The sequence below is a fragment of the Drosophila biarmipes genome, chromosome 2L (genome assembly GCF_025231255.1).
Source record: "Drosophila biarmipes strain raj3 chromosome 2L, RU_DBia_V1.1, whole genome shotgun sequence".
Classification (NCBI taxonomy): domain Eukaryota; kingdom Metazoa; phylum Arthropoda; class Insecta; order Diptera; family Drosophilidae; genus Drosophila; species Drosophila biarmipes.
In genome coordinates this window covers 6,650,636-6,674,974 of record NC_066612.1, presented here as the reverse complement: position 1 = coordinate 6,674,974, position 24,339 = coordinate 6,650,636, and the positions used below count along the sequence as shown (strand labels likewise).

Below are 24,339 nucleotides of genomic sequence, written 5' to 3'. Positions count from 1 at the left end.
CGAAACCAATGAGTCTGGGTTAAGGCTGTGTTTGATTCTGATTCCATTTTATTTTCCTTGCAAATATCTTTTTGAAGAATATATTGTATTTGTACAAAATAAATAAAATAAATTAACTAAAGCATAAACAGAAATTCAAAGAATTTTGGCGTGGTTATCGTTGTGTTACATTTTCCACACATCAATTTAACAAAAATAATATAAAAATTTCTATGATGCATAGACTAGAGAAAACAAAATACAATTTCAAATCTTGAAAAATGATATTCAGCGCAAGTCACAAAAGAATTATAAAATAATCGTAAACACATAGATGAATTAATACATTTCTTTTTCCATTTTGAGAATTATTTGGTTGGTAGAGAAACAAAAGTTGGGGGGCGATGAGAAACGAATTTGAAACTAAAAATGTGTCATTCTCTATTGAGTTACTAAAAATGCATTCCATTTAATGTGGGCCATTAGAGTCGAGGCCTGTTTCGAGCCTTTTCAGTTGGCTGCATTTTGTTAATTAGTAAATATTGGAAAGTCCGATTCCCGTTTCGCTTGAACTTAACTAAGAGCTTCGTTGAATTTTCTAGTTATTGTGAAAGTGATTGATTTTTCGTTGGTAATTTCTAGGGTTAGTTTAGCAATGAGTTGCTTGATTTTTTCAGTATTTTTTTTTTGGTCGTTTTGTTTTTGCGTTTGTTAGATGAGGCTAGGGCCAAAAGCATTGAAGGATATTCCAGCTCTGTCTGTGAGCCGAGCTCTCCACCCCGGACATTGAAATAGCATAGGCGTATTGTCTACATTGTCAGCTTGGATGGCTCCAGTCATCCGCTCGGGTTATTCATCCAGGGTCTCGACCTCGTCGGCTGCCACAATGTCTCGCTTGGCGGCAGTCTTAATGCTGGCCAGATACTTCTCGGCATCGAAGCGCTGGCTCTCATCCTGCAGATCCTGTTGTGGAAAAGAGCAATTAGTTTATATCGTATCTTCCAAAAGTATTTGGTTTCTCAATTATAGGGCCGAGCTTACCTTGGACCGACATATGTATGTACATTTGGAACATTTAATGCCTAAGTTAGCCGTTTTGGGGTGCTTTTTGGTGGACGTGCGTTGGATGAGTTAGCAATTCAATGGTAGTACACGTTTACAATGTATGCGGTGTGTCAGTTAAACCCAGCCAAGCTTTGTTACGGGCTTAAAGCCCTTATGTTTATTAGAGTTTGTTTTATAAATCGTATTGAGTATGTGTGTTGGGGGGATAAAACGCTTAACACTAAGTTTATTACACTTGTTATAAGTCTTATTAAAACATTAATTACAGCTCTGCAAATGTTTTGGTGAGTTTCGAGAATGTTTGTTAATGGTTAGACGGTTCGAACCGCCTCTTCAGTTTACCTCTAGCAAAGACTTAATCTGTTTCACAGCCAAAACACAGATTCTCCCTATAGTTACATTTCTTTTTTGTTTCAATTTAATGCATTAGATGTATCGTTACGTCTAGGACTAGCGAATAGCTTCACTTTGTAATTGGTTTGGTTTCGTTGGTATGACTTTAAGTATATGACTGGATGATAGTAAGGTGTTCTTAAGATTCCTTATCAAGATCTTCATGCTGTACGCGTGTTAATGGTTAGTAATATTAAATTATAGGACAAGAATACTGCTTTGTGATGACTCGAAATGAAAATCATTGCCTGTCTGAGGCTGAGATTCAATCATGATCGATACGCATTCCGGCTACGTAATCAGGGTATTAAAAAATAATATAAATTAGTAGAAAACTCGATTATTGTTCGATTCTTGCTCGCACAAGGCCATGGAGAACTCGTCGTCCTCGCAGTAGCGTTGGAAAATGGCCTTCACCTGGGATGCTTGGTAGTTAGACTGGCGACTTTTGCCCTGTGGAGCAAGCGATCCGCCCACCGTGTTGGTTATGATTTGCAATTGCTTATTATACAGGTTCCGATCGGACATGGCCGATGGCTTGGGAAGGCGACGGGTCTCGCGATCGACGATGATCCCTTTTGATTGCTTGTTAGTGATGGTTATGGGATTGTCTGCTGCTGCCGCCGCCTCGACAGCAGCTCCTCCAACGGTGGTGCTGGTGATGTTCGTGTTTGGGGTGGAGGTTATTGTATTTATAGCTGTAGGCGCAGTCGCAATTGTTATTACTGATGGGTTAGGTGCAATGGTGGTGGTGATGCAGTCAGGGGAGTTCGAAGAGTGAGCGATACTGTCGACGGAGACATCGAGTGGCGGAATTACCTTGTTGCGCAGAATCGAGGGCGTTGTTTCCTGCATCTTTTGCCAGTCGGTGGGCAGGGCCCAGGCGTGTGGACTCTTCGAGTAGTAGATCAAGTGCTCAATATCGTAAGAGACGCGAGCTGTGGCATGGTAATATGTATATTAGATACACCGCACATCGTGAAATAAGACTTAAAGCCCTGTACTAAAGGATTCAATCTTACATGCATTGCTTTTCAAAGGATTGAGGCCTGCCAGTTCGTCCACATCGAACTTCTCGCGAGCTCCCTTGGACTCCGGCGTGGACTCCTTGCGCGAAAAGTGGCTGCGGCGCGACCTGGCCAAACCATTCTGGTTGTTAATCGAGGATCCACCATTGGTGGGCTCTGCAAACACCTCGTCGTCGCCCTCGCCGTTATTGTTGGTGGCCGAGGAGGCGGCGTAGTTCAGTCCAATGCCGCTGTCTGTGCCAGGCAGCAAAAATTGCGGTGGCCCGCCTCCGGGAAGCGGAGTAGATGGCGTGGTCACTGGGCTCACCAGAGAAGTGCCGTCGAAGGCGGCGCCAGCCTCAATGGAGGCCAGAAACTCCGAGCTGCTGAAATAGTCATCGAGGACGAGCTTGGCCACCTGGTATATAATGGATTTGATTAATTAGGGAAACGAAGGGATGAGGGAATGCTAAAGCCTCCACTTACGCGCACTAGTTCGCAGCAGTCGCCGGTGATCTTAATCAGGTGCTGGCCCACGTTGACCGTGAACTTGTATTCACCTACGGAAGCATCGTTTGTGGAATATGAGTGCATAAGGAGCTGCTGATTGGGACGCAAGACTTTACCGGCAGCGGCTGTCGCCTGAGCATGTGCCGCCGCTGCTGCTGCGGCGGCTACTGCGGCAACTTGCTGCTGCTGCTGTTGCTGGTGGTGCGTTTGGTGGTGCACCTGCTGCGAGATCTGCTGGGCAGCAGCGGTGGCGGTCATGAAGTTCTGGGCGGAGTTGAAGCTCAGCCGGTTGGCCAAGCTGCTTCCGCTGGGAGTGCGCGGCTGCACGATGGCGTCGTCCGAGTTGGACGAGTTCAGCGAGGAGCACGATCCCCCGGCGCCGGGAGCAGGTTCTAGGCGCACAGGCGAAGCATTACGACGGATGGTGTCTTCCATCAATTGTTTTGCGTAGCTGGCGTATAAAAAAAAAAAATATTTTATTGGAGCGTCGTAAGGAGATAAGGATAAATCTGAGTTTGGGGCTGCCAATCGATGAAGATCTCTTCGGTTAAGCTTTAACCAATAAGCATGTGATCAAGAAAATGGCCCTGAGGGCAACTTTTAATATTTCATTTATGAATAGCAATAATAATAAATCAAGGCAGCCCCATTTGCTAACAGCTTTTTATACATTTACATTACTCACTTGATTTTCTCCTCGGCAGGACCAGTAATCTGTACCAAACGCTCCTTGGCGCCCGGGTTGACTAATAAATAAATTGCATTAATAAATTGCCTCAGGAAAACCAAAATAGAAAAGTGTAATAAGTAATAAACAGAAAAATGGTTATAATAAAATGGCAATAAATATTTGTATCACGGAAATAAAATGGTATAAACATGAGTGTCATAAAATGGAATCATGCGAATTTCTGTACAAGCCACCAGCCAATAATTGAGTGCAAAAAGCGTGCCAAATGAAATGCGGGTGCAGTGAGGAGAATTAAAACCAGCCTTCTGGGGGTTACCTCTTTGAAACGATATTATGGTTTCGCTAAGTTCCTCGATCATGTGCACGCGTCGCCCCTTGATGCCCATGACTTCGTGGCCACGGGGTATGAGGAATACATTTTTATAAATTCATAATCAAAGATCAAAGTGTTCCGGCTCACTTCTAGGCCGGGGAGAACTCACCTTTGCCGGAGTCGGCGTTGCGAATCACGACCTCATCCTTGCAGTACGTCTTGCCGGGAATCTTGGTCGGCTTGGGGAACTTGCCCGAGTTGCGGATGACCTCACCGGGCGGCAGCAGCATGTGCTGCTGATTGGGTGAGCCCACGGCCGCAATGGCCGCTGCTTGGGCGGCGGCGGCTGCAGAGGCCGCATTGAAGACGGCGGCAGTGGCGGCTGCGGCTCCTACATTGACACCGCCAACACCGCCGCTGAAGTCGAAGGTGGGGGAGGTGCTGAAGGCGCCCGGCTGAACGCCAGCATCGTACTGATATTCCGTGGGCAGCTAGAAGAGAGGTTTGGTATTAGCATCTAGTTGGAGATCGTTTTCAGTTGGATTAATAATGTGTTAATTAGTTGAAAATAAGTTGATAATTTTCGTAATTCACGCAACTAACACGTTATTTTCAGGCCTTCTTTAGCAGACTCACCTCCACGTTGGAGATCTGCTGCTTGGACTTGTAGTACGCGATTGTGTCGTCATTTTCCCAGCTCTTGGCGCGCAGCTCGATGAGCTCGAGCAGCTTCAGGCGCGTCGTTATGTTCAGCCGTTCGTCCTGCGAAGCGTTGCGGAACACGACAAAGGCCCGATCCAGTGTGTCTTTGGACACCGCCTCCAGCTGCGGTCCGTGTACCCGCAGGTTGTGCAGCAGCAGCGTGATCGAGTCCGGCGTGGTGTTGCACGACTGCAGGCCCACGGCGACGTTGTCTATCAGCTGGATGAGCTCCTCGATCAGCAGATAGCTGTTCTTCAACGACGATCGCGACTGTGTCTTCAGTGGGCGCGGCGCCTCAATGTTTTTCACGGCGCGTCCCAGGTGTGTGTGGGCCATTTTCGGTATTCGTTGGATTCGATAGAGTGTCTCGGTGAAGTCTAAAGGTTGTCCTGCCTGTCGTCCGGTTTCGCTGAGCTCAGCTACAAGGTCTGCTTGTTTGTTCGTTCGTTTGAATGTTTGCTGAAGAATTGGTGAAAAAGAAATCGTAGAAGCTTTTTTCCGCACCTCCCCCTGGAAGAAACAAGTAGGAGATTTCGTTAGTGGTTTATTTTAATTGAGAATTCTTAGCTTAATGATAAAATATATGAATTTAGGTATAAATAAGGCCTATTATTGCAATGTAAAGGCAAAGGAAAATGCCTAAAAGGCTATTTTTTAGAAGATTTGAGTAAGAACTATGTTTCAGGCCATATTTAGATTCAAATTCTAAATGAAATTTTTTATATGCAAAATTATAAATGCACTTTTTTCTTTGTGTAGATTAAGAAAACTATATTGAACTCGATTGAAATAAGAGCTAAAAAAGGTTACAAGTTTATAAAAAAAAGAAATTTGGGATAATTGGATAGTTCCAAGGAAAGTTTTGTGATCTTAAAGAGGAAAACCTATAGTTCTTGAAGATATGGAGATGGATGTAGCCTCGTTTCTTTCTGAATCTCGAGTATTACGACGCACAGCTCTCGTATATCGTTGGCCTTAACGACGGATCGCGTGTGATAAGCGGCTTTAGCTGATAACACCGGGATTTATCTATAGTTTAGTGGCCGATTAACCCATTGGCGCCCCCGCGGCTTGTGCTGACTCAGGCGCGAAGTTCCAAAAGCGAAATATGTAAATAATTGATGAAAATTGTTTGCATAAATGGGAACAACAAGCGGACGGCCATTTGTGTTGTTTTTAGTTCGACTTTCGCTCCATGCGAACACATTTCTTTTGTTTTTGTTTTTTAAATATCACTTACAGCCGCTGCTGCAACAACAACAACAAAAACAGCCATCGGAAATATTACAAAAAACTGAAATTATCCGTGGGAGGGAGCGAGAGAGGGGGAGGGGACGACGAGTGATAGAGAGAGAGAGGCGATCGCTCTATTGAATCATATGTCGAGAATAGCAACAACAAGAATGGCCTCTGCCGCCGTCGACGCGGGCAGCGCAGCTGGCGCCCGTTGGGCGTAGAACCAAAATGCAAGTCGATTTAGCTTAAATTCGGCGACGGCGTTTAAATATCAATCAATCAAATCGATTTTTGGCCCGAAAACTCTGCGAAACTGAGCAATATTTTGATGGCACGGCGAGCATTTCGTTAAAATGAGCAAACTGCGCGTTTCGCTGGCGACCGACTTTGCACTCGCGTTGCAGATCTTACACTTGTCGCGTTTAGTCCTTTTTCGAGGAAGTAGTTAATTGGACTCTCCACTCGCAACGCCTGCTTATTTGGTGTATTTTCCACCGAAAATCCAATTAAAATGCAAAAGCTTACCAAAACCAAAATCTCTGCGACTCGACTGCGAATGAAATTTCGATGTTGCCACCGTGCCGCAAAAAGCCATTCGCAGGGGAGTTGCCACCCGGTCCAAAGCGTTCAACTCTAGTTATCGATACAGCATAATGATGTTCACACAACAGCACATCCGCAACCATAATTTTTTATAATTTCCTAATTTAATTTATCATATTGAATTATGTACAAAAAAAGGACATTTGTGTCTCTTCTTCTTAATTTTACAGCATGCTTACATTTTTAAGGCCATTGATCTGCGATCGGAGTAGCCCCCGTTCGGTGTGAACGCTCCTCACTGCTTTTCTTCCATAGATTTTAATAAATTGTTAAATATTTATTTATACTAAATTTCAAAAATGATATTGAGCGTACATTTTACTGTTAATTGTTTATTTTTTATATATAAAACTTAAAATTCAAATTTTTTTTCAAACAAAGATTTTTAAATCAATATATCGATATCGAGGCCAATCGGAAATAACACATTTCTTGTATCATCTCTAACTGTGTAGAACGAATTTGTGGAAAATTGTGATTATCACAATATTTTCATTAATTTAAGCCGGTGCCGAAAAATGTCTGAAAACGAGGCCGTGGAGGCGGCACCAGGGGACGCCGAGCAGACCAGCGATGAAGCCGGCAAGGATGAAGCGCCGACGAAGCCGCTGCAAATGTCGTTTGCGGATTGGAAGAAGTGCAAGGAGGCGCTGAAGCCGGAATCGAAAGCCGATCCTTCCCAGCGCAACGTTAACAACTTTGGTACAAACAACAATTATAACAACAATAACAACAACAATGCACGTAAACAGTGGGGCCCCAACAACAATGGCAACTACCAGGGAGGCGGAGGACCAAACAACTACCAGGACAGGAACAACTATCCGCCCCTGAGCAGGCCCCCACCACTTCCGATGCAGCTGATGAACATGGGCTTCGGTGGCAACTTCGGACATGGCCCGGGAGGCAACTTCGGTCCGGGTGGACCTTGTGGTCCACCGATGGGTCCTGGACCGTGTGGACCCATGGGAAATATGGGACCCAATGGTCCCATGGGCAATATGGGCCCTAACGGACCCATGGGCCCCAACGGACCCATGGGCTTCGGAGGACCAAGTGGTGGCCCCGGTCCACGACGTAATCAAAACCAGCGACCGCTGCAGCCGCCTCCGTTTTGGGAGGACATGATGTCGCCACAGCACCGCCCGCCGCCCATCCAACCACCCATGCCCAAGTGCCCCAGCCTGTGGAACCTGGTGCCCAAGGAGCGGAACAATCAGAATCAAAACAAGAAGAAGTTTGGCTCAAATAATCAAGGCAAAAATTCCAAAGATTCTAAACTAATGCCTCCGCCACCGCCGCCAAGCGATGGCAACAATTCCCAGTCGAACGGAGAGCCTCAGCCTTCCAAGAAGCCCAAGCGCGCCGGCACATTTGTGCAGATCAACGGCCAGTGGATACAGAAGCCGGAGGCACCTCCGCCACTGGATGAGTCCTCGCCGGGTACGAAGGAGGAGCGCCAGCGCCAGTGGAAGGAGTACCGCCAGGCTATGAAGCCGTTCAAGAATCGCGAGTTTCATAACATGAAGCGAACGGTGCAGCGTTTGGGAAAGCTGCCGCGTGACCAGCTGGACGAGCAGCAGCTGGAGCGCCTGATGAAGGCCGAGGAGTACATAGGGGCCCACAAAGCGATGCTGACGGTGAAGCATGCCGAGCGCTGGGTGCAGCAGGATAACAAGAACGAAAAGGGCCAGGTGTTTGTGCGAAAGTCTCCCAACATTGGCTCATGGGACATGCCCAAGGACAAACAACAATCTGTGTATGATTTCAAGAAGGCTCAGATGGACAAGTTCTTTGGCCCCGGGCGTGCCATAAAGGGAGGCACCGATCTCTCCGCCCTCGGAACTTTGGCGCCACCTCCGCCGCCGCCCGACAATCCTCCGCAAGCGAACAACTACTGGCCGCCTACCCCTGTCGCGGCAACGGGCTCCAATTCCAATCCCTCGTACTACAGCCACTACAGCAACAGCTTCGTAAAGGGCGGAACTATGCTGCCGCCCTAGGACTGCTCCCCGATATTAACCCAAAGCGTGGGTTTTAACGATTCTTCAACTGCAAAGCACCTGCAACGAATTGACACATCTGCAATCCGAGGTCAGCAGTCTCCTCTTCGTTCGGGTTCGACGTACACCGGCATTTGTATTCAGATAAATGTAACAAAATCAACTTGACACTCCTAAGACTATTTCTTTTGCTTGCGACTGCGTCGCGGCTGGGCTTCGTCCAGGGGCGGCAGGCCCAGGATTTGGCGACGCTCCCGCTTGCCGCGCAGAATGGCCTCCTTGAAGAGGTTGCAGTACAGCTCCACCGCTGCCGGCGAGTCATCGTTGCCGGGCACCGGGTAGGTGATCAAATTGGGATTGCAGTTGCTGTCCACAATGCCGATCGTGGGAATGGCCATCTTGGCGGCATCGCGCACTGCCGTGTGCTGGGCCATCACGTTGTTCTGTGTGTTCAGGAAGATGCAGAGATCGGGCAGCCGGGTGACCGCATCGAACTGCACATTGGCATTGGTGAAGATGCCGCCGCGCCAGAAGCGAGTGTGCGAGAATTCCCCGGCCTCCTGAGCCTTTTGCTCCACCAGATGGGAGTTCATGGCGTTGCGATTGAAGAACAGGATGATGCCATCCCGGAAGGCAATGTGGGCGGCAAAGTTGAGGGCATCGCGCAGGTGCGACGCCGTCTTGTCCAGATCGAAGATCAGGTGGCCCAGCCGACTGCCGAATAGGTAGGGTCGCATCCGGTCGTCCAGGGAGCCCTCCTTGTGGCCATAGTGCACGCGGGCGTTGAAGAGATCGCGCACGGTGAACAGGTTGTGCACCTGGAAGTAGTCAGGATGCTTCAGTATCCGCTGCTCCACCAGGGCGATGTCCTCTGGCTCCGTTTCCGCCGCTTGCTCCGGTTGTGTGCTCTGCAGGCGTCGCGGCAGGCCGCACATCTGGCCAAAACGGGGCACTGTCAAGGATATGCATTTATAATATGTTTTCCTTAGGGTTTTTATTGATTGCTTACGGTTAGTAAACGATTTTCTCAGCATTTTGGAGCGGCTCGTGTTTTCATAACCTATGTTCTTCCTCTTCCTTCGGTTTTTGTGAGCAGCTGTTGGGCAGTGTTGGTTAGCGCTGTTTTCAAAATGCAATCGGTATTAAAAGCGGCAAAAATTTGTGTTTTCGAATTAAAGTACAGATTTAAGAAAAATTAAAGAACATAAGCAATCAAACAAAAAACGTAAAGCAAAGCTTAAACTTTAAATAGAAAATTAAAGTATTGAATAAAGTAGAGTTTTTTGGAACACCCCCGTTATTTCATCATCTGTTCATTTTCAGTGCTGCAAAACCCCGCACAGCCAGCTGGAACCTTTCGTTGTAAATTGGTACTTTTTGCGAAATATTTGCAAATTGCAATGTTCCAGCGACTAAAATAGCCACAAAATCAATATGGAAGTAGAGCAGACGTCAATCAGATCGGACACGAACTCCACCTGCGAGTACCTGGACGCAGAGGGGGATCCGGAGTCGCCGAGCCTCTATCAGGAGGCGGATCCCGACCAGGAGGCGGAGCAGCAGAACCATAGTATTATCTCCGAGCTGAGGGATGGCCTGGTCGGCTCACGAGACTCCAATGCGCTCAGTCCGGAGCCGGGACAGCAGAACAAGGGATTGGCTGCCTCCGAGGAGTCCCTGGCGCTGAGCACCTCGACCAGCGCCAAAACAGAGGATTCCATTGGCGGGTTGGAGGAGGAGTACGACTACCAGAATGACAGTCTGTGGCAGGGCCAAAAGAAGCACATCTTCATACTCAGCGAGGCGGGAAAACCCATTTTCTCGCTGCACGGCAACGAGGATAAGCTGGCCACGCTATTTGGTGTCATCCAGGCACTGGTGAGCTTCGTCCAGATGGGTCAGGATGCCATTACTTCCATACATGCAGCTGGCATCAAGTTCGCCTTCATGCAGCGCAGCTCACTCATCCTGGTGGCCGCCACCAGGAGCAACATGAGTGTCCAGCAGTTGCAACTCCAACTGGGGTGAGTCATTTCTCTAGCTTCTGATAATATTTACAACTAATGCGGTTTACGTATTCCTCCTCAGAGATGTATACAATCAAATACTGTCGATATTGACGTACTCACACATGACGAAGATCTTCGAGAGGCGCAAAAACTTTGATCTGAGGCGACTGCTCTCCGGCAGCGAGCGATTGTTCTACAATCTTCTAGCGAATGATAGCAGTAGTGCCAAGAGTGAGGATAAAGCCATGCTGATATAGAGCTTTATGATCAATTCCTTCCTTTTGCAGTGTCTAACAACATCTTCACATTTCTGACCAACTCAATACGCGTCTTCCCATTATCCACAACGATACGCACGCAAATCACAAGCGCCATCCAGAGCAACTGCTCGAAGATCAAGAATCTGGTGTTTGCCGTGCTGATAGCCAATAACAAACTGATAGCTCTGGTGCGCATGAAGAAGTACTCCATACATCCCGCTGATCTGCGTCTAATCTTCAACCTGGTGGAGTGCTCCGAGTCGTTTAAGAGCTCTGAGAACTGGTCGCCCATCTGCCTGCCCAAGTTCGATATGAATGGTTACTTGCATGCGCATGTTTCCTATCTGGCGGATGATTGTCAGGCGTGTCTGCTCCTCCTATCCGTGGATAGAGATGCCTTCTTCACGCTGGCAGAGGCCAAAGCTAAGATTGTAGAGAAGCTGAGGAAGAACCATTGCCTAGAGGCCATCAACGAGGAGCTGCAGCAGCCGTTCAATGCGAAACTATACCAACAGGTCGTGGGGATCCCCGAACTGCGGCACTTTTTGTACAAGCCGAAGAGTACGGCCCAACTGCTGTGTCCCATGCTTAGGCATCCTTACAAGTCCGTGGAGGAGCTGGAGCGCCTGGAGGCCATCTACTGCGACCTGTTGCACCGCATCCACAATAGTTCAAGGCCGCTGAAGCTCATCTACGAGGTGAAGGAGCGCGAGGTGGTGTTGGCCTGGGCCACCGGCACCTACGAGCTGTACGCCGTTTTCGAACCGGTGGTGGACAAGGCCACCGTGATCAAGTACGTGGATAAGCTGATCAAGTGGATCGAGAAGGAGTACGACGTGTACTTCATACGGAACCATGCCACATTCTAAGCTGCAGCGAGCATTTCTAGGGAATTGTGAGATATATGACTATTTTTATATTGCTCTTCTGCCAACCGATTCAGGACAAAGTTGTTGTGCTGCTGCAGTTGTGACGGCGTCTGTTTAACTGATCCATGTATACCATAGCTACGCATGTACATTTGTAATTTAAAGCTCTAAGTAAAATCCAAAACTTTAGATGTGGATTTTTATTATATTCGATAATAATAGTTGGATTTTGCATATTATACAGCAAGGTACAGGGACCAAACGATTATTTTCATAAGTATTGTAGATTATACTGCCCCGAAATGCTGGTTTATCATTGAAGAGTTTTGTGGAGGTAGCTGAAAAGTCAGATATTTCGAATTTATAAATCAAAGTCAGGAAGAAGAGCTTAATTTTTAAGTATTCTAGTTATGTAAACTAAACTCACCAAAATTCGTTGGTATCCTTCCATGGAAAGGTTTTATATATCATCATATAAATAATCAAGGATCTCTGTAAAACCTCAGGATCCTGAAGTGTGGTTCGAGTCGCGGCTAGCCCAAGGTGTCCTTTAAGCACGGACTGAAACCGACTAGAGGCAAAACTTTGTTTCTCCCATCACTATTGAGAGAGCCAAAGGACTCTCAAGGAGCGAGCTTTTGCGGAATCAACAACTTAGCGCGCGCATCGGCAAGGATTACGATGCGAAGGTGCTGGCGGAATCGCTCGGAGCACACAATTGAGTACAGGACACAAGCGCGAACGCACACGCTTCGATTGTGGGCGCTGCCACGGGAAAACCAAGTTGAACCAGTGCCTAACCGAAAAGAAAATGAAAAAATGATTGCCTAAACCGAAGAGTATGTGAAAAATGTTGAATAGCGCGTGGTGGTGAAATCATAAAAAAGAAACCGAGGAAAAGGGAAAATTACTGGCGTAACGGGCAGTCCTTTTTCGCATTCAGCTGGCTCGAAAGGAGCAGCTTTTCAACATGCGCCACGCATTTTTTGGGTGTTAAATGCTCGTGTATCTGTCGGTTTTTGCGCGCTTAGCTCTGCGGCGGCATTAGTACACACACACACACACATGCACGAGCAGGACGAAATCCTGGCAGGATATACACAAGCATGTGTGTGCGTGAGACGCCGCCGAGCTAGTTTTGCGCCCGTGCTGGTCTACCCGCTTCTGCTGTGCAAATCGTTTAATTTATGAGCAAAATATATATTTATTTTTGTACGCCATGCCCGTGCATTCCCGCCTCGAATTCGCCCCGTTTTCGTTTCCGATTCCTCGTTAATTTGCCGTTCGCCTTCGAGCCCGATTCGCAGCCCTGAATTATCAACAACAAGGAGTTCCAAAGTTTCACCTTTCGCACAAGCACACACACACACAGTCGAGGCCACAGGATGTCTTTTTGTGTATCCTAGAGTTATTTTGAAAGCAGCGCGTGTAGCAGAAAGAAGGAATAAAAAGGAGCAGGAGCAGGAGCAGGAGCAGCTGTAGGTGCAAGGATTCTATTTGGCTCGGCAAAAGTTTCGGCGCCTTGGACTTTTTATGGCTCTTCTTTCGGCCTCTGCTTTTGGCTTTAATCAACTTTTTCGGAGTGCAGCGAAATTGGCCAAATTTCCTAATTGGGCACATAAAAAATTGGCACTAGATAGGTTTTCTTTAAAGAGAGTTGGGGGAAGACAAAAACTTTAATATTGCATCATACTGAAAAAATAATTTTATAGCCAGGAAGAAGGTTTTTAATTTATAAGAGAATCACAAACTCTACAAAATTATGTTAGTTAAAAATAATAAAAAAATAGGCATTGAAAACCAGCATTTCACCAGAAAGCAACATCTTTTACCAGCTTACATTGCGAAATTCAAATAAAACTAAACAGAAAAAAAGTTAAAATTCAATAACACCAAAAAACTCAGTAATATCATCATATTATAGCCTTTCATCATTATTACAAATTCTCCGAGACAAGAAATATTAGCTTAGAGCCAAACTTGATCAGCTCTTTTATTTTTCTTTGGCCGATTCTGAATGTTGTTCCTGAAAGTTTCCGCAAAACTCTCGGAGAAATTGCAGTCCTTAAACTTTTGATTGCATACTTTCAGCAGCGGACGGGCAGTAAAAATATCTAGATATTGATTGCATGATTTAACATCTTGAACGTGCAGCTTACTTTTTGTTTATGTCAGCACAGAGTGCTTCCGAGCGAATCCAGATATTTATGGTTTATTTTTAAGCATGAAATATTTCCGAGTGAACAAATAACATTTTATGAGATTTGTACATTAAGAGAAGTGATAAATATTATTATTATTTTTTAATACCAGTGCAGTTGTCCTGACTCAGCTCGCCAACTACTCGCCATCTGATGAAAGCCGGAATCGAAATTCAATTTAAGCAAAATCAATACTGGAAATCAACAAATGAAAGTATCTAGAGAGTGCGGCGCCTAATCTAATTTACCAGCCAAAAACCACTTTGCAAAGCCCGCGTAAGCCAGCTGCAACCAACGATACAAAGTCAACAACAATTTTTCGAATTAATTTTGTTTGATGCGCGCGCCTGTGAAAATTTACATAGAAAACGCCATAAAATAAGTATAAAATACACCCAACCAAAAAAGAGAAGCGCGAGCGACAAAAGTGAATTGGTTAACCATGGAGAAGGCGTAACTGGCAACTGCTGACCCGGGCCCCATAACTTTAGGTCAGTATGTCGTCGCTGTCTTACTGACTTCGGATCTGGACTCCCGGAACGGGCGCCCATTTGCCTTTGAGCTTCCTTTTCCTTTAACGTTTTCCCATTTCATTTCGAGCCTCTTTTTTGCACCCATTACTAGGACTTTTAGCAACTTTGGGGTGGTATAGACTAGGGGTGCATAATTGTTTATACAAGTTTTAGGATCCTAAGTCAATTTAACTTACAGCATCTGCTTTCTTGGGTGCTCAACATTATCATACATTAAAATATTGCCAGTGGGTATTGCAATATTTTCAGTATTGAAGTTACATTTTATAAGAATTGTTCAAAATGTAGGGGATAATAATGCATTTTAAGGTTAGAACAAATAAGAAATATAAAAATATTTAAAGAAATATATAGAAATATTTAAAACTGAACTTTATCATTCATAAAAAATAAATTTCTTTATCAACTATTAAAAATTTGGACATAACTAGGACATAGGATATAACTAAGAGCTCCTACAAATGCGATGTATATGCTGGGTATTTTAAGTTCCAAACATATCATCCCGCTTTTTTTGCTAGGATGCGTTGTTCTCTCGTTTTGTTTATCCTTTGGCCCCGATCAAATAGGCATCATTTGCCTGAAGGCATCTCGCAAAAGGAGGGAAAAAAGGTCCGCGACCGCATCCACCGCTCCGCCGTCGCATCCGCATCCTTGCCCGCCTCCACATCCGCGTCGGCGTCCATGTCCTCGGCAGCGACAGCCATTTGAGCGACAGACAGTTGATGACTGTGTTGACAGTGGAGCGGGGAATCTCCGATATGGAGCCGGGAGGTCGGGCCATCTCGGGCCAACGCCTCTCTATATTTCCCAGTGTCCTGGGCGATATTAACCCTATTTTTGTCGTAAATTAATTACGAGCGGCAGATGGAGGGACACGGACGAGCCCAAGGATGTGGACGAGGTCGAGGCAGAGCCGGGTACGGAAATAGGCACGCACAATTTTTATGAAATTTAATATTGAGCGGTCAAAGCGAAAAGGAAAAGATAGGAGGTCTTTATGGCTGGTGGATGAAGATATAATCTTAATAGTTTGGGTCTGCGATAGTGAGCTGGGTGTCCTTTATTTCGCATTAAATATGCATCAGCGAGTACTTTGTTTGCCAACAGGCAGCTTAGTGATACAGTTTACTAAGTATAAGCAAACATTTTACAGGTGCTATTATGAATACTGGGTACTTGCTCTTCGAAATAATAAAATATTTATATTTATTAAGTATACGTCCTGCAGGACATTCATATGGCCACACTTTACTGGATTGGCATAACATGAATTTATGTCGAATACAACATATTTTAACGCGAGTAATATTTCAATGGCAACCCAGAAGGTTGGCCATTTATTTTATTTGTTTGTTTTCAATTTGCTGGCCACTTCCCCACGCAGACCCCCTTTTTTTGGGCCCACCCTCCCATAACTCCAGACCATATATCATCGGATCCTGCGACTTCCGGTTGTCGCCGTTGGCATTTGCCATTCCCACTGTCTATTTATAGGCGCCGCTCACGCAGTCGCCACCACATGAACCCCGCCACGCCCACTCGCACTCCCAGTCCCAATCCTTCACCGCCGCCCACAATGCAAGGAAAATTGAAAAGTAAATTATGTGTATTTTTTTGTATATTCTTTCCACTCGGACTTACGGCGGCTTTGTTTGTCGGCACACGTGGGGGAATAGGCCAGGACTATTTCCCACTGAGTTCCTCGTGCAATTCCTCCACGCACCTCTCAGCCAAACCCATCTTTCATACTTTTCCTGCCTTATCGTAGTCTCACACAGGACTACAGGTGCGGTAAAAGACATAGGTATTTTTCAATATCCTGAGTGGGAATTGGGTTGGATTCGGTTTAAATGGGTACGGCTCCCAAATATGTCGATAAAATTTTCAATATTTTTACTATAAAAGGTATATCATATAATTCAATTTTATAAATATTGAATATTAAAGTTATATAGAATGGGTTGTGTTACCTGATATACCTATTATTTTTAGAGGTTAGAAAGATTCTTGGTTTAGCTTATAGAAAAATATTTTTTTACTTCATATTATCAGACGGAATTTATTCTTTAGGGAATTTTAAGAATTATAATATATAATATAACTTTTAGTGGTTCTAAAATTAATAGGAAAGAAACCTCCTAATGGTATCTATTTATTATTTATTTTATACTCAGTTCTTTATAATAAATGGTATTTATTTACCTTAGAACCAAACGAGGTTATTTTCCTACTTGGGAGCTAGTTTGTTAACCGCAGTTGTATGCCCGGTATTGTGTGGAATTTATTGAATTTTTATTGGATTTCTGTGCCTGGCCGTGCTGGCTGCTGTGTACTCGTTAGGCGTGGCATAATTCATTATGTTGACTCACCAACACCCACTTCCGCATCCACATCCACATCCTTGCCAAAGTCCTGGCCACAGAAACACCCCCTTTCGTCGCAAGCCTCCACTAATGACGTGCCGCGTGCTTTGCATATTAATGCACAGAGCGGTCCTGCATTCCGTTGGCAGCTCAATTTACGATTTAAAGAGCCATCACAGGACTTAATGTTGTTTTTCTGCGGGAAAAGGGGGAGAGGTCCTTTTCAAGGACACGCTCCGTGATTAGCACGGCTTTCGAGGGGCGAATTATTACGCTGCAAAGATCAAAACCGGATTGCCAGGGCAGCGAACTGCCAAGCTCACCTTTCATATCAAAGCAAAGCTACTTTGGGCAGTCAAATGTGTGCAGGGTTATGCGAGGACTTCATATATATACAGGATGTATGTACAGGGCGCAACCACCCTACAAAGTTGTCCTTGGCGCTGTGTTTACGGGAGGTTAGTTAGGAAGAGCCAGAAAATACACCATTTTAATACAGTTCAGCAATTGTCTAATAAAACCAAACAAGCGAATGAAGCCTCACATCTTATATCCTTTCGTTTGCACTTCATTTAATCTGATTTATGCTTCAGCAAACCGAATAGAAGCCTAAAATTCAATTTGAGATACAAAATTCTAGTTGATAATTTTATTGCTGATTTTGATTTAAATCCTTAAAGTGACTAATGGTTTGTGTTCAATTAAATGGCAAATAAACAGAAGCAGCTTACATTTGAATGGGGTTTATTTTAGATACGATTGCAACAAGTTTTTGATTTAGCAGAGGGAAGGGTTATCAAGATAAAAATATATATATATTTTTTATTTTATGATTAAAATTATAGTCAAAAATAAAAAACTGATTTTTTTAATTTTATTTAAGAAGTTTTTTATGTATTGATAATATAAAAATTAATTCTTCTTGTGGGTTATCAATTTTTTTTACAGAATGTTGTTTTATGTCTTTATAAATTGTATCATATGTCAAACATACCTATAAGAAAACTTAAAAACAGGGAATAAATTAGATTAACCTATACCATTTTTTATATAGAAGTTGGTACTTAAATATATTCTTTTTACAGGAATTTAGCAACCATTTAGTTATTTAATCTTAAGTTTTAACGTTTTTTCTTTCAAATTAAGTAAGTCACATAAAAAATAAAGATAAATGAGGGTTTAGAAAGTATTTTCCTTAAATACAACACAACTTGTGGCTTTAATGTAATGTTTTTTAGTATTATTTAAAGGAGTTTGGATATATTCTCCCTGTGTATAATTAGATTTAACCCCAACCCCGAATTGCCGTAATTGCTGGGCGGCGATCTTCCAGCTGGTTGCCTGACCGAACCGAAGCTATCTGCAACTTCCGTTTGCACATGCAGGACTATTTACATATCTGCGCTCCATATTCATTTCCACTGCCATTTCGGCTGGCAAACTTTCGCCTTTGGCCAGAACTTTGGGCCAGGAGGAAAGTTTGGCCAAACAGTGGGACCATGTCGCCTGGACGGGAAAGTTTTCGGGGGATGAAATTGGGCAATATTCCTCGTAGGCAGTTGCCTCGCATTTCTAAGCAAACGTTTAATATTCACGCTTGAGCGCTTTTCCAGCGGCGGGAAAACGAAGGGTGGCTCTTGGCCTGGCTCTGGCTCTGGTGGCATTCCTGTCGGTATGAAAATGTGTGAACTGCTCGACGCTTATCTGTACGCCTTGGCCGTCGCGTTTTGACCAAATTTTATTGCCTGTTTCCAGGCCAAACGCTTCGTTTCTGCTCAAGTGAACCCGGTCGTAATGTTCCGGTTCCGAAGCTCGGCTGTTATGCAATTAGCCGCCGCCCCGAGAGTCCAGGAAGGATGTGGCCGATGACAAGGCGGTGTTCGAGTCCCGTATTAATCATACGCCATGTTGTGCGCACAAGCGGGGATAATGAAGCCGCTCCTCTTGGCTGTCCGATGTCAGGCGTTTAAGTCGCTTTAAATGCAATTTCGAATTACTTGTGAAACGCCGCTTGTTTACATACCCCACAGCACTCGACTTTCCCCTCCATCCTCCGAATGCGGAGTGAAAACACAGACTCAAACTCGGACGTGGCCTGCAATTCCGATTCGAATCCCTCTTTAGTGGCCGTGCTGCGTTCCTGATTTCCCGTCTGCCCTGGCTTGCAGCCATCATTCAACATTCATGGGAACATTTGTTTTCCCCATCCCGCTTTTCCTCTATTTTCGCCTCCTTTTTTTTTGGTTCGTGTCTGAAAAACAGAAGGAGGCACTAGTCCAAGGGCCAGTCAGTCGCTGTCTCAGTTTCCATTCAACAGTGGTTAAGGTTTGGGTACTTTTTAGTACATCTATCTTAAAATACTTGAATACAAAAGGGTACAATCTTAAATACTTAAAATGTTTTCTAGCTATTTTAATTTATATTTATGTATGCTAAGCGAGCAATTTATTTTACTTCAGTATTTTTAAAAGTCAAATTACTTAAAAAATTTACCATCTTAAATGTAGTTATAGTTAAAATATAGTTATCTTTACTTTTTTCTTAAAGTTTTAACATTTTTTAAATTTTTTAGATTTTTTTTAAGTATATACGAAATAGGTTTTTAATTATTTTAATTTTGAAAAATGTACAAACATGTTCTATATTAAAATAAAATACTACATTTTTGAGTCTCTTTATAAAGACCACAATTAGGATTTTTGTAATATGGCTAGTTTTTACGTCCTTTAAAATTATTTAAGGATTTCTTTGGGACCTTATATAATAATTTTTTTTATCATTATATAAAAATGGGAAAACATATATATAAATTTGTCTCTTGAGTTACTAATTCCAAACATTTTATCAGAAAGAAAGAGAGAGTTAAACAATATTTCATACCAATTTACACCCCAAGTGTGGAGGTATAAAATATGTAAAGTTTGTTTGAACACCGCTGATAGTTAACGACAAAGTTTCCTCTGTGTGCTTTACCTTTCGTATCAGACCCACCTCGCCCATCGATATTAGATGCCTTGTTTACCGACACTTTCTTTATTGACGCCAAGAAGTTGCCCGGACTGTGAGATCCAACTCGAAGTCAGTGTGCCGGGGAGCAGAACAGTGCCCATCCAGGGCCCGACGAACCATCAACGGAAGTGCTCGTCGCCATTTTTAGTGCACTTCTTGAAAGTGCGCACATTTCCGTTTGGCATCAATGATTCGGACCGGAGCCATCACTCCTCCCACTTTATGGAGGATATCCCCAGTCTACCGCCATTCCCACCCACACACTATACCATGTCCCTCCGCCTTTATGCGCTGTTATCCTCCTCTCCTTTGGGCCAACAACTGGCTGTTTTGGCTTCACTTTGGCTGATTTTAATTTTGGTAAAAGTTGTCACATTTGATTTTTGGCAGTTGTTCGGTTTTATGTGCCCTAGTCGCTCCGCCTTATTCCGCTCTTTTTTTATGGCGCTTTTTATGTGGTGCCACGTCGCTGTTGCTTTGTTTGGACCCACTTTATTGTCTTGGCCATCCTCCCGCCCCCCCAGGATTCATGCCAGGACTTGGGGTCAGGGAGCAGGATGAACGGAGAGTGGAATGGCGTGCCTGTTGCATGTTAAGAATGGCAGGGAAGTGGATTTCTTAAAACAAAAACCGGGGAAAAAGAGATTAGGAAGGCGGAGAAAAGTTTGGCAGAACTCGCAGGAATCTTTGTCTATCTGTCTGGCTGGAGAAAAAGAACTAATTAGCCAGAGATTGTAATTTATGTGTTGGTATTGTATGGATTTCATTTGGATCTGGCAGATTGTAATGGATGTTGGGGGTAGAAAACCAAAAGAAAAAGTTGGTTGGAGAAGAAAGTGCAATTAAAGTTAAAGTTAAAAATGTTGGGATAGGTCAAAGGTACATTTTTAAATTTTAAAAATATTGTTTGTATTAAAAAAAGGTGACTATTTCACTATTTAAACTAAATTATACTAGTACTATTATTTTTTCTATAATTTAATATATATTGATTGTACAATGAAAAGTACACTATACATAAATAAACTCTTTCATCTCTATGCCACTCCCTTGCCGTCACCCCACAATGTTATCAAACTATTATCCCACTCAAGCAAAACCATCTCATACTCTTTGTCGAGCAATCTATGAATTTAATCTACTCAAACAAAACCTAAACGCTTGGCCAACACTTGAAGTAAGGCCAACTCGATTACCCATTCACCTCGAGAGTCTAGCTGCATTGTCATTGATATCATTGGCTCATCTGGGCCCCATTGTCCTGCCTAATAATGGTCTTTAGGTCTTATTTAGGAGACCGCCTCTATGGAAAGTTATTTATGCACTGCACTTTCTTATGCAATTAAATGTGGCCTTTAAGCCGAGCCATCCACAGCCACAGCGCCCACTTGACATTGCCCTGGGCAACGGCTCAGCCTCAAATGACATCAGCTCAGAATGGCAGAATTTTCCCGTACTTTTCCGGCCCCCCACTCGTTTGCCATGTTCTGTTGCCGCTTGACTGCACTTTAGATACACATATTGGATGCATGTTGTACACAGCTCCGATCCGCCTGGGAAAATGGAACAGGATGAGGGAAGGATACGGAATACACGGGGGGACTGGCGGACTGGGGGACAGGACGAAAACAGGCTGCACAAATAGAATGAATCGAAATAAAATCAAGTGAAATTTGAACTTTTGTGTGAAAAGCGAAAATGAAAAAGGCGTTGTTTGTAAATAGCAATCGAAACAGCAATCGAAGCGACACATTTTCACGCTCTCCCAAGCGAAATAAACAGGAAAATGTAAGCCGACTATGGATTTGATATGACCAAATTCGAGCACTTCTGTAGCCCGTACAGTGGAGCTTGGTAAAATATGATAAAACAAAAAATAACGCTAGATATTAAAAATGAAATACAAGAGTTTCCCATATTTTTATTACCATCATGTTCTATTTAAATCCACTAAAGAAAGCAATGTTTTATTGATTATGATAACAAAGAACCATATTTTTGTAGGCCCTTTATTAAAATAACAAATATAAAATTAAATTGTTAATTTTCGTGTCTGATAAAGGAAGTTATACATCATTTGGCACCGAAATAAACCCTTAATTCGTAATGTAAATTACCCTAGGCCCACTGTGACATCCCCTTTCTCCTCCTTATCACCCGACCTTTTCGCTAAGGCCAACAACAAAGCTAATAAAAAGCTATGACCTCGAAAAGTTCAATTTTGTTGCTGTATATAAACGTTGAGTGTGCTTGACAATTTTTCACTTCAAGCAACAAATTATGCCGTAGCATAACATTAGGCGCACCCACACACACACCCAGCGGGTCTTGGTCCTTCGGCATTTTGAAGTGAGCCCTAGCCCCGCCCACCGCCCACCGTCCGCCGCCCCCTTTTCCTTTTCCGCTCGTGCGTGCCAAGCCGACTCGGTAGCGACTTTATCTAAAAGCGCACTTAGCCCAAGTAGGCCAAGTAGATTACGGCCAAAGAGCCGCTTGTCTATGGCGGCATAATACATATCCTTGTATTCGCATATATGCTTATAAATATATGTGCCATACCATAGGTCCGCCCAGGGAGCGAATGATGAATAATCGTAATTTGAAAAATGTATTCCCATCCGCCATATGGTTATTTTTGCTAATTTCGGGCATCATTTGTTATTAGGCAGATGAGCAAGTCGGCGGGAGCCTTTGTGTGGCATACTTTAGGAGGAATTTCTTTAAAGAGGTGATACAAGGAGAATGGAGATTTCAAATCACTTATAAAAATTTAACGGATTCATAAAAACAACACTATTGTTTTAAGATTTAAAAATTAAAAAACATTTAAATATCATAAAAGGGTTTTTTAAGGTTTACAATTTATAATCTCAAAGGTCGTTGGTATTTTTTCATCTCTTTACCATTTTATTCTTAACACAACAAAAAAGCAATAAAATTCCTTGATAGGGATCTAACAATCCGTTCAAAACCGAGATTCTAAGGTCGTGCTTTTAATGATATAAACACTAGCAGCACTTGAGTAAATTGTGCATGTCAACACTCTCCCCAAAAATAAAAAAGGGAAAAAGAAGTGTGCCATGCGGCAAAAGAGCCAAAGAACAACAAAGTGCGGCGCCAGACCCTGAAAAGTGATTAAAACGATTGTTGTACAACAATGTCCGCGTCCTTGTAAGGGTTTTGCAGGCACCCAGCGCCCACTCCGCCCCCATTGCCAAAAAATAGCACAGCCATTACAGTGCTGTCTCCTCTTTGTACTTTTTTATTCCCTCCTCATTATACAGTGTTGGCTGGGAAATTACACTTTGCATGTATTTAATTTCGTTGGAGGGTAAAGTAGAGTGTTTTTTAATGATCCTAAGAAGATTGGCAAAAAACGTCCCAGTTCTCCTCATTTTTTTTAGAGTTTTTGATTGTCTTTTTGGGGATTTATTTACCTATTTTTAAGGTAAAACCACTTTTATTTCGATATAAATTATTGTTAAAATTCCTGTATATATTTGAAGTTTTGCTTTAATTTATTGAAATTGGTGATACTAGAATAAATAGTCAGAAGTGTTTATGAGAAATCTTGTTTCTTTATTATTGTTATAGATTTTTAAAATAATATACGTTTTTTTCAATTGATTTAAATAGTTAATATTTTAATAGAAAATCAAAATAAATTATTAGAAACTTATTATTTGTCTTACTTATATTATTATCTTTCTTTTCATTATAATAGATCGTTATAATGAGAAGGCGAGCCTCCACTGTATGTACATGTTGTATCTATATAAATGGATGAATTTATCTAGAAACGCCTAATTGGAAAAGTGTTTTGGGACCGGCACTCGAAGCTTTTAGCTGAAAATGTCCCGACAAAGGCGCCGGGGGAGGCGATAGCGAGCGCTGCTGTCTGATTTGTTGGCTTTTCGGGCTTTTCTGGGCTAGGGGCTCTGGGAGCGCTACGCTGGGTGGTCTTTGCTGCTCGAGTTGACTTGGGCGAAGCGGGACTCCGACAATGGAATGCTGCGGGTGCAGCAGTTCGAGAGTTCGACCGGCGAACAATTTGTCCTCGAGCCTGTCAGCGGCACTCCTTATTATAATGCCACGGAGCTCCTTCTGCAATTGCTGTGCTTGTTGCTCCCTCATTGTTTAATTGTTAACCATTTTGTATGCCAGTGTGTGTGTGCCGTGCGGCTTTGTTGCATTGTTTGATTGTTTTACGCCCCAGCTTTGTGCCCCATTCTGTGCGTGTGTGCGAAATAACATTTGTCTAATGAAAAGCGCCCTTGTCTCGCCAGTCTCTGTCTTCTGTCTTCTGTCTCCCTTGCAGCCCGCTCCCCCCAGTCTGCAGAAGTCCTTGCTATTTTTAGCTCATTATGTTGCCACGGCCCACAGGACATTACATCCCGAGACACGCCTCGGGATTTCTTGTACTCCGTCCTCACATGGTGCCCTGTTATGAGTCTTGTCGTACAACATAAGCACCCAAATGATTTAATTTCTTTATTTTCCGCCCACTTTGAACAAATTCAAGGCCCAGAATTGGGAATTTATCAAGGAATATTAAGTACTTTCAATAAAAAAGGGAAGCTCTCTTTATTA

At 43.6% G+C, this 24,339-nt stretch overlaps 5 protein-coding genes across 13 annotated transcripts in view; 3 read left to right on the top strand and 2 right to left on the bottom strand.

Annotated features, from left to right (window-relative positions):
* Positions 1 to 13: 13 nt before the first annotated feature.
* On the bottom strand, positions 14 to 6,514 carry LOC108027797 (eukaryotic translation initiation factor 4E-binding protein Mextli). 3 transcript variants are annotated; one of them, XM_017099372.3, is made up of 9 exons: positions 6,422 to 6,514; positions 4,595 to 5,170; positions 4,128 to 4,449; positions 3,962 to 4,033; positions 3,640 to 3,700; positions 2,931 to 3,405; positions 2,460 to 2,862; positions 2,257 to 2,375; positions 14 to 942 (listed from the first exon to the last, which is right to left on the bottom strand). In XM_017099372.3, the coding sequence occupies exons 2-9, from the start codon at positions 4,994 to 4,996 to the stop codon at positions 829 to 831; spliced, it is 1,968 nt and encodes a 655-aa protein (XP_016954861.1). In that variant the 5' UTR covers positions 4,997 to 5,170; positions 6,422 to 6,514; the 3' UTR covers positions 14 to 828. The 3 variants fall into 3 exon arrangements, with proteins under 3 accessions (XP_016954861.1, XP_050740815.1, XP_050740816.1); XM_050884858.1 differs by lacking the exon at positions 6,422 to 6,514 and having other exon boundaries at positions 2,931 to 3,004; positions 3,071 to 3,405; XM_050884859.1 differs by lacking the exons at positions 3,962 to 4,033; positions 6,422 to 6,514.
* A 418-nt stretch (positions 6,515 to 6,932) lies between these two features.
* LOC108027897 (sporozoite surface protein 2) lies at positions 6,933 to 8,670 on the top strand. The gene has a single exon (XM_017099516.3). The coding sequence runs from the start codon at positions 7,018 to 7,020 to the stop codon at positions 8,500 to 8,502; it is 1,485 nt and encodes a 494-aa protein (XP_016955005.1). The 5' UTR covers positions 6,933 to 7,017; the 3' UTR covers positions 8,503 to 8,670.
* Positions 8,613 to 9,620, bottom strand: LOC108027898 (28S ribosomal protein S2, mitochondrial). Its single transcript, XM_017099517.2, has 2 exons — positions 9,512 to 9,620; positions 8,613 to 9,454 (listed from the first exon to the last, which is right to left on the bottom strand). Exons 1-2 carry the CDS (start codon positions 9,534 to 9,536, stop codon positions 8,682 to 8,684), a joined length of 798 nt encoding a protein of 265 aa, XP_016955006.1. The 5' UTR covers positions 9,537 to 9,620; the 3' UTR covers positions 8,613 to 8,681.
* A 203-nt stretch (positions 9,621 to 9,823) lies between these two features.
* LOC108027933 (vacuolar fusion protein MON1 homolog A) lies at positions 9,824 to 11,829 on the top strand. Its single transcript, XM_017099562.3, has 3 exons — positions 9,824 to 10,526; positions 10,591 to 10,742; positions 10,799 to 11,829. Exons 1-3 carry the CDS (start codon positions 9,937 to 9,939, stop codon positions 11,638 to 11,640), a joined length of 1,584 nt encoding a protein of 527 aa, XP_016955051.1. The 5' UTR covers positions 9,824 to 9,936; the 3' UTR covers positions 11,641 to 11,829.
* A 542-nt stretch (positions 11,830 to 12,371) lies between these two features.
* The window catches only part of LOC108027862 (probable G-protein coupled receptor 158), a 28,859-nt gene continuing 16,891 nt past the window's right edge, over positions 12,372 to 24,339 (top strand). For 4 of the 7 annotated variants that reach the window (XM_017099472.3, XM_017099471.3, XM_017099470.3 and 1 more), the window contains exons 1-2: positions 12,372 to 12,479; positions 13,954 to 14,332. The gene's annotated coding sequence lies outside the window, so the exon portion shown is untranslated. The remainder of the gene's footprint in view (positions 12,480 to 13,953; positions 14,333 to 24,339) is intronic. The other 3 variants (XM_050884803.1, XM_017099467.3, XM_017099468.3) reach the window with 3 other exon arrangements.

Bases quoted from the DNA above. Each gene is read 5' to 3' on its own strand.
- LOC108027797 (XM_017099372.3), bottom strand. From the start codon at position 4,996: ATGGCCCACACACACCTGGGACGCGCCGTGAAAAACATTGAGGCGCCG. The intron at 2,376-2,459 runs GTAAGATTGAAT...ACCATGCCACAG, and splicing joins TCCTTTGAAAAGCAATGCAT to CTCGCGTCTCTTACGATATT. The intron at 943-2,256 runs GTAATTCCGCCA...TTTCCACAACAG, and splicing joins CCTCGATTCTGCGCAACAAG to GATCTGCAGGATGAGAGCCA.
- LOC108027897 (XM_017099516.3), top strand. From the start codon at position 7,018: ATGTCTGAAAACGAGGCCGTGGAGGCGGCACCAGGGGACGCCGAGCAG.
- LOC108027898 (XM_017099517.2), bottom strand. From the start codon at position 9,536: ATGCTGAGAAAATCGTTTACTAACC. The intron at 9,455-9,511 runs GTAAGCAATCAA...TATCCTTGACAG, and splicing joins GAGAAAATCGTTTACTAACC to TGCCCCGTTTTGGCCAGATG.
- LOC108027933 (XM_017099562.3), top strand. From the start codon at position 9,937: ATGGAAGTAGAGCAGACGTCAATCAGATCGGACACGAACTCCACCTGC. The intron at 10,527-10,590 runs GTGAGTCATTTC...ATTCCTCCTCAG, and splicing joins CAGTTGCAACTCCAACTGGG to AGATGTATACAATCAAATAC. The intron at 10,743-10,798 runs GTGAGGATAAAG...TTCCTTTTGCAG, and splicing joins TGATAGCAGTAGTGCCAAGA to TGTCTAACAACATCTTCACA.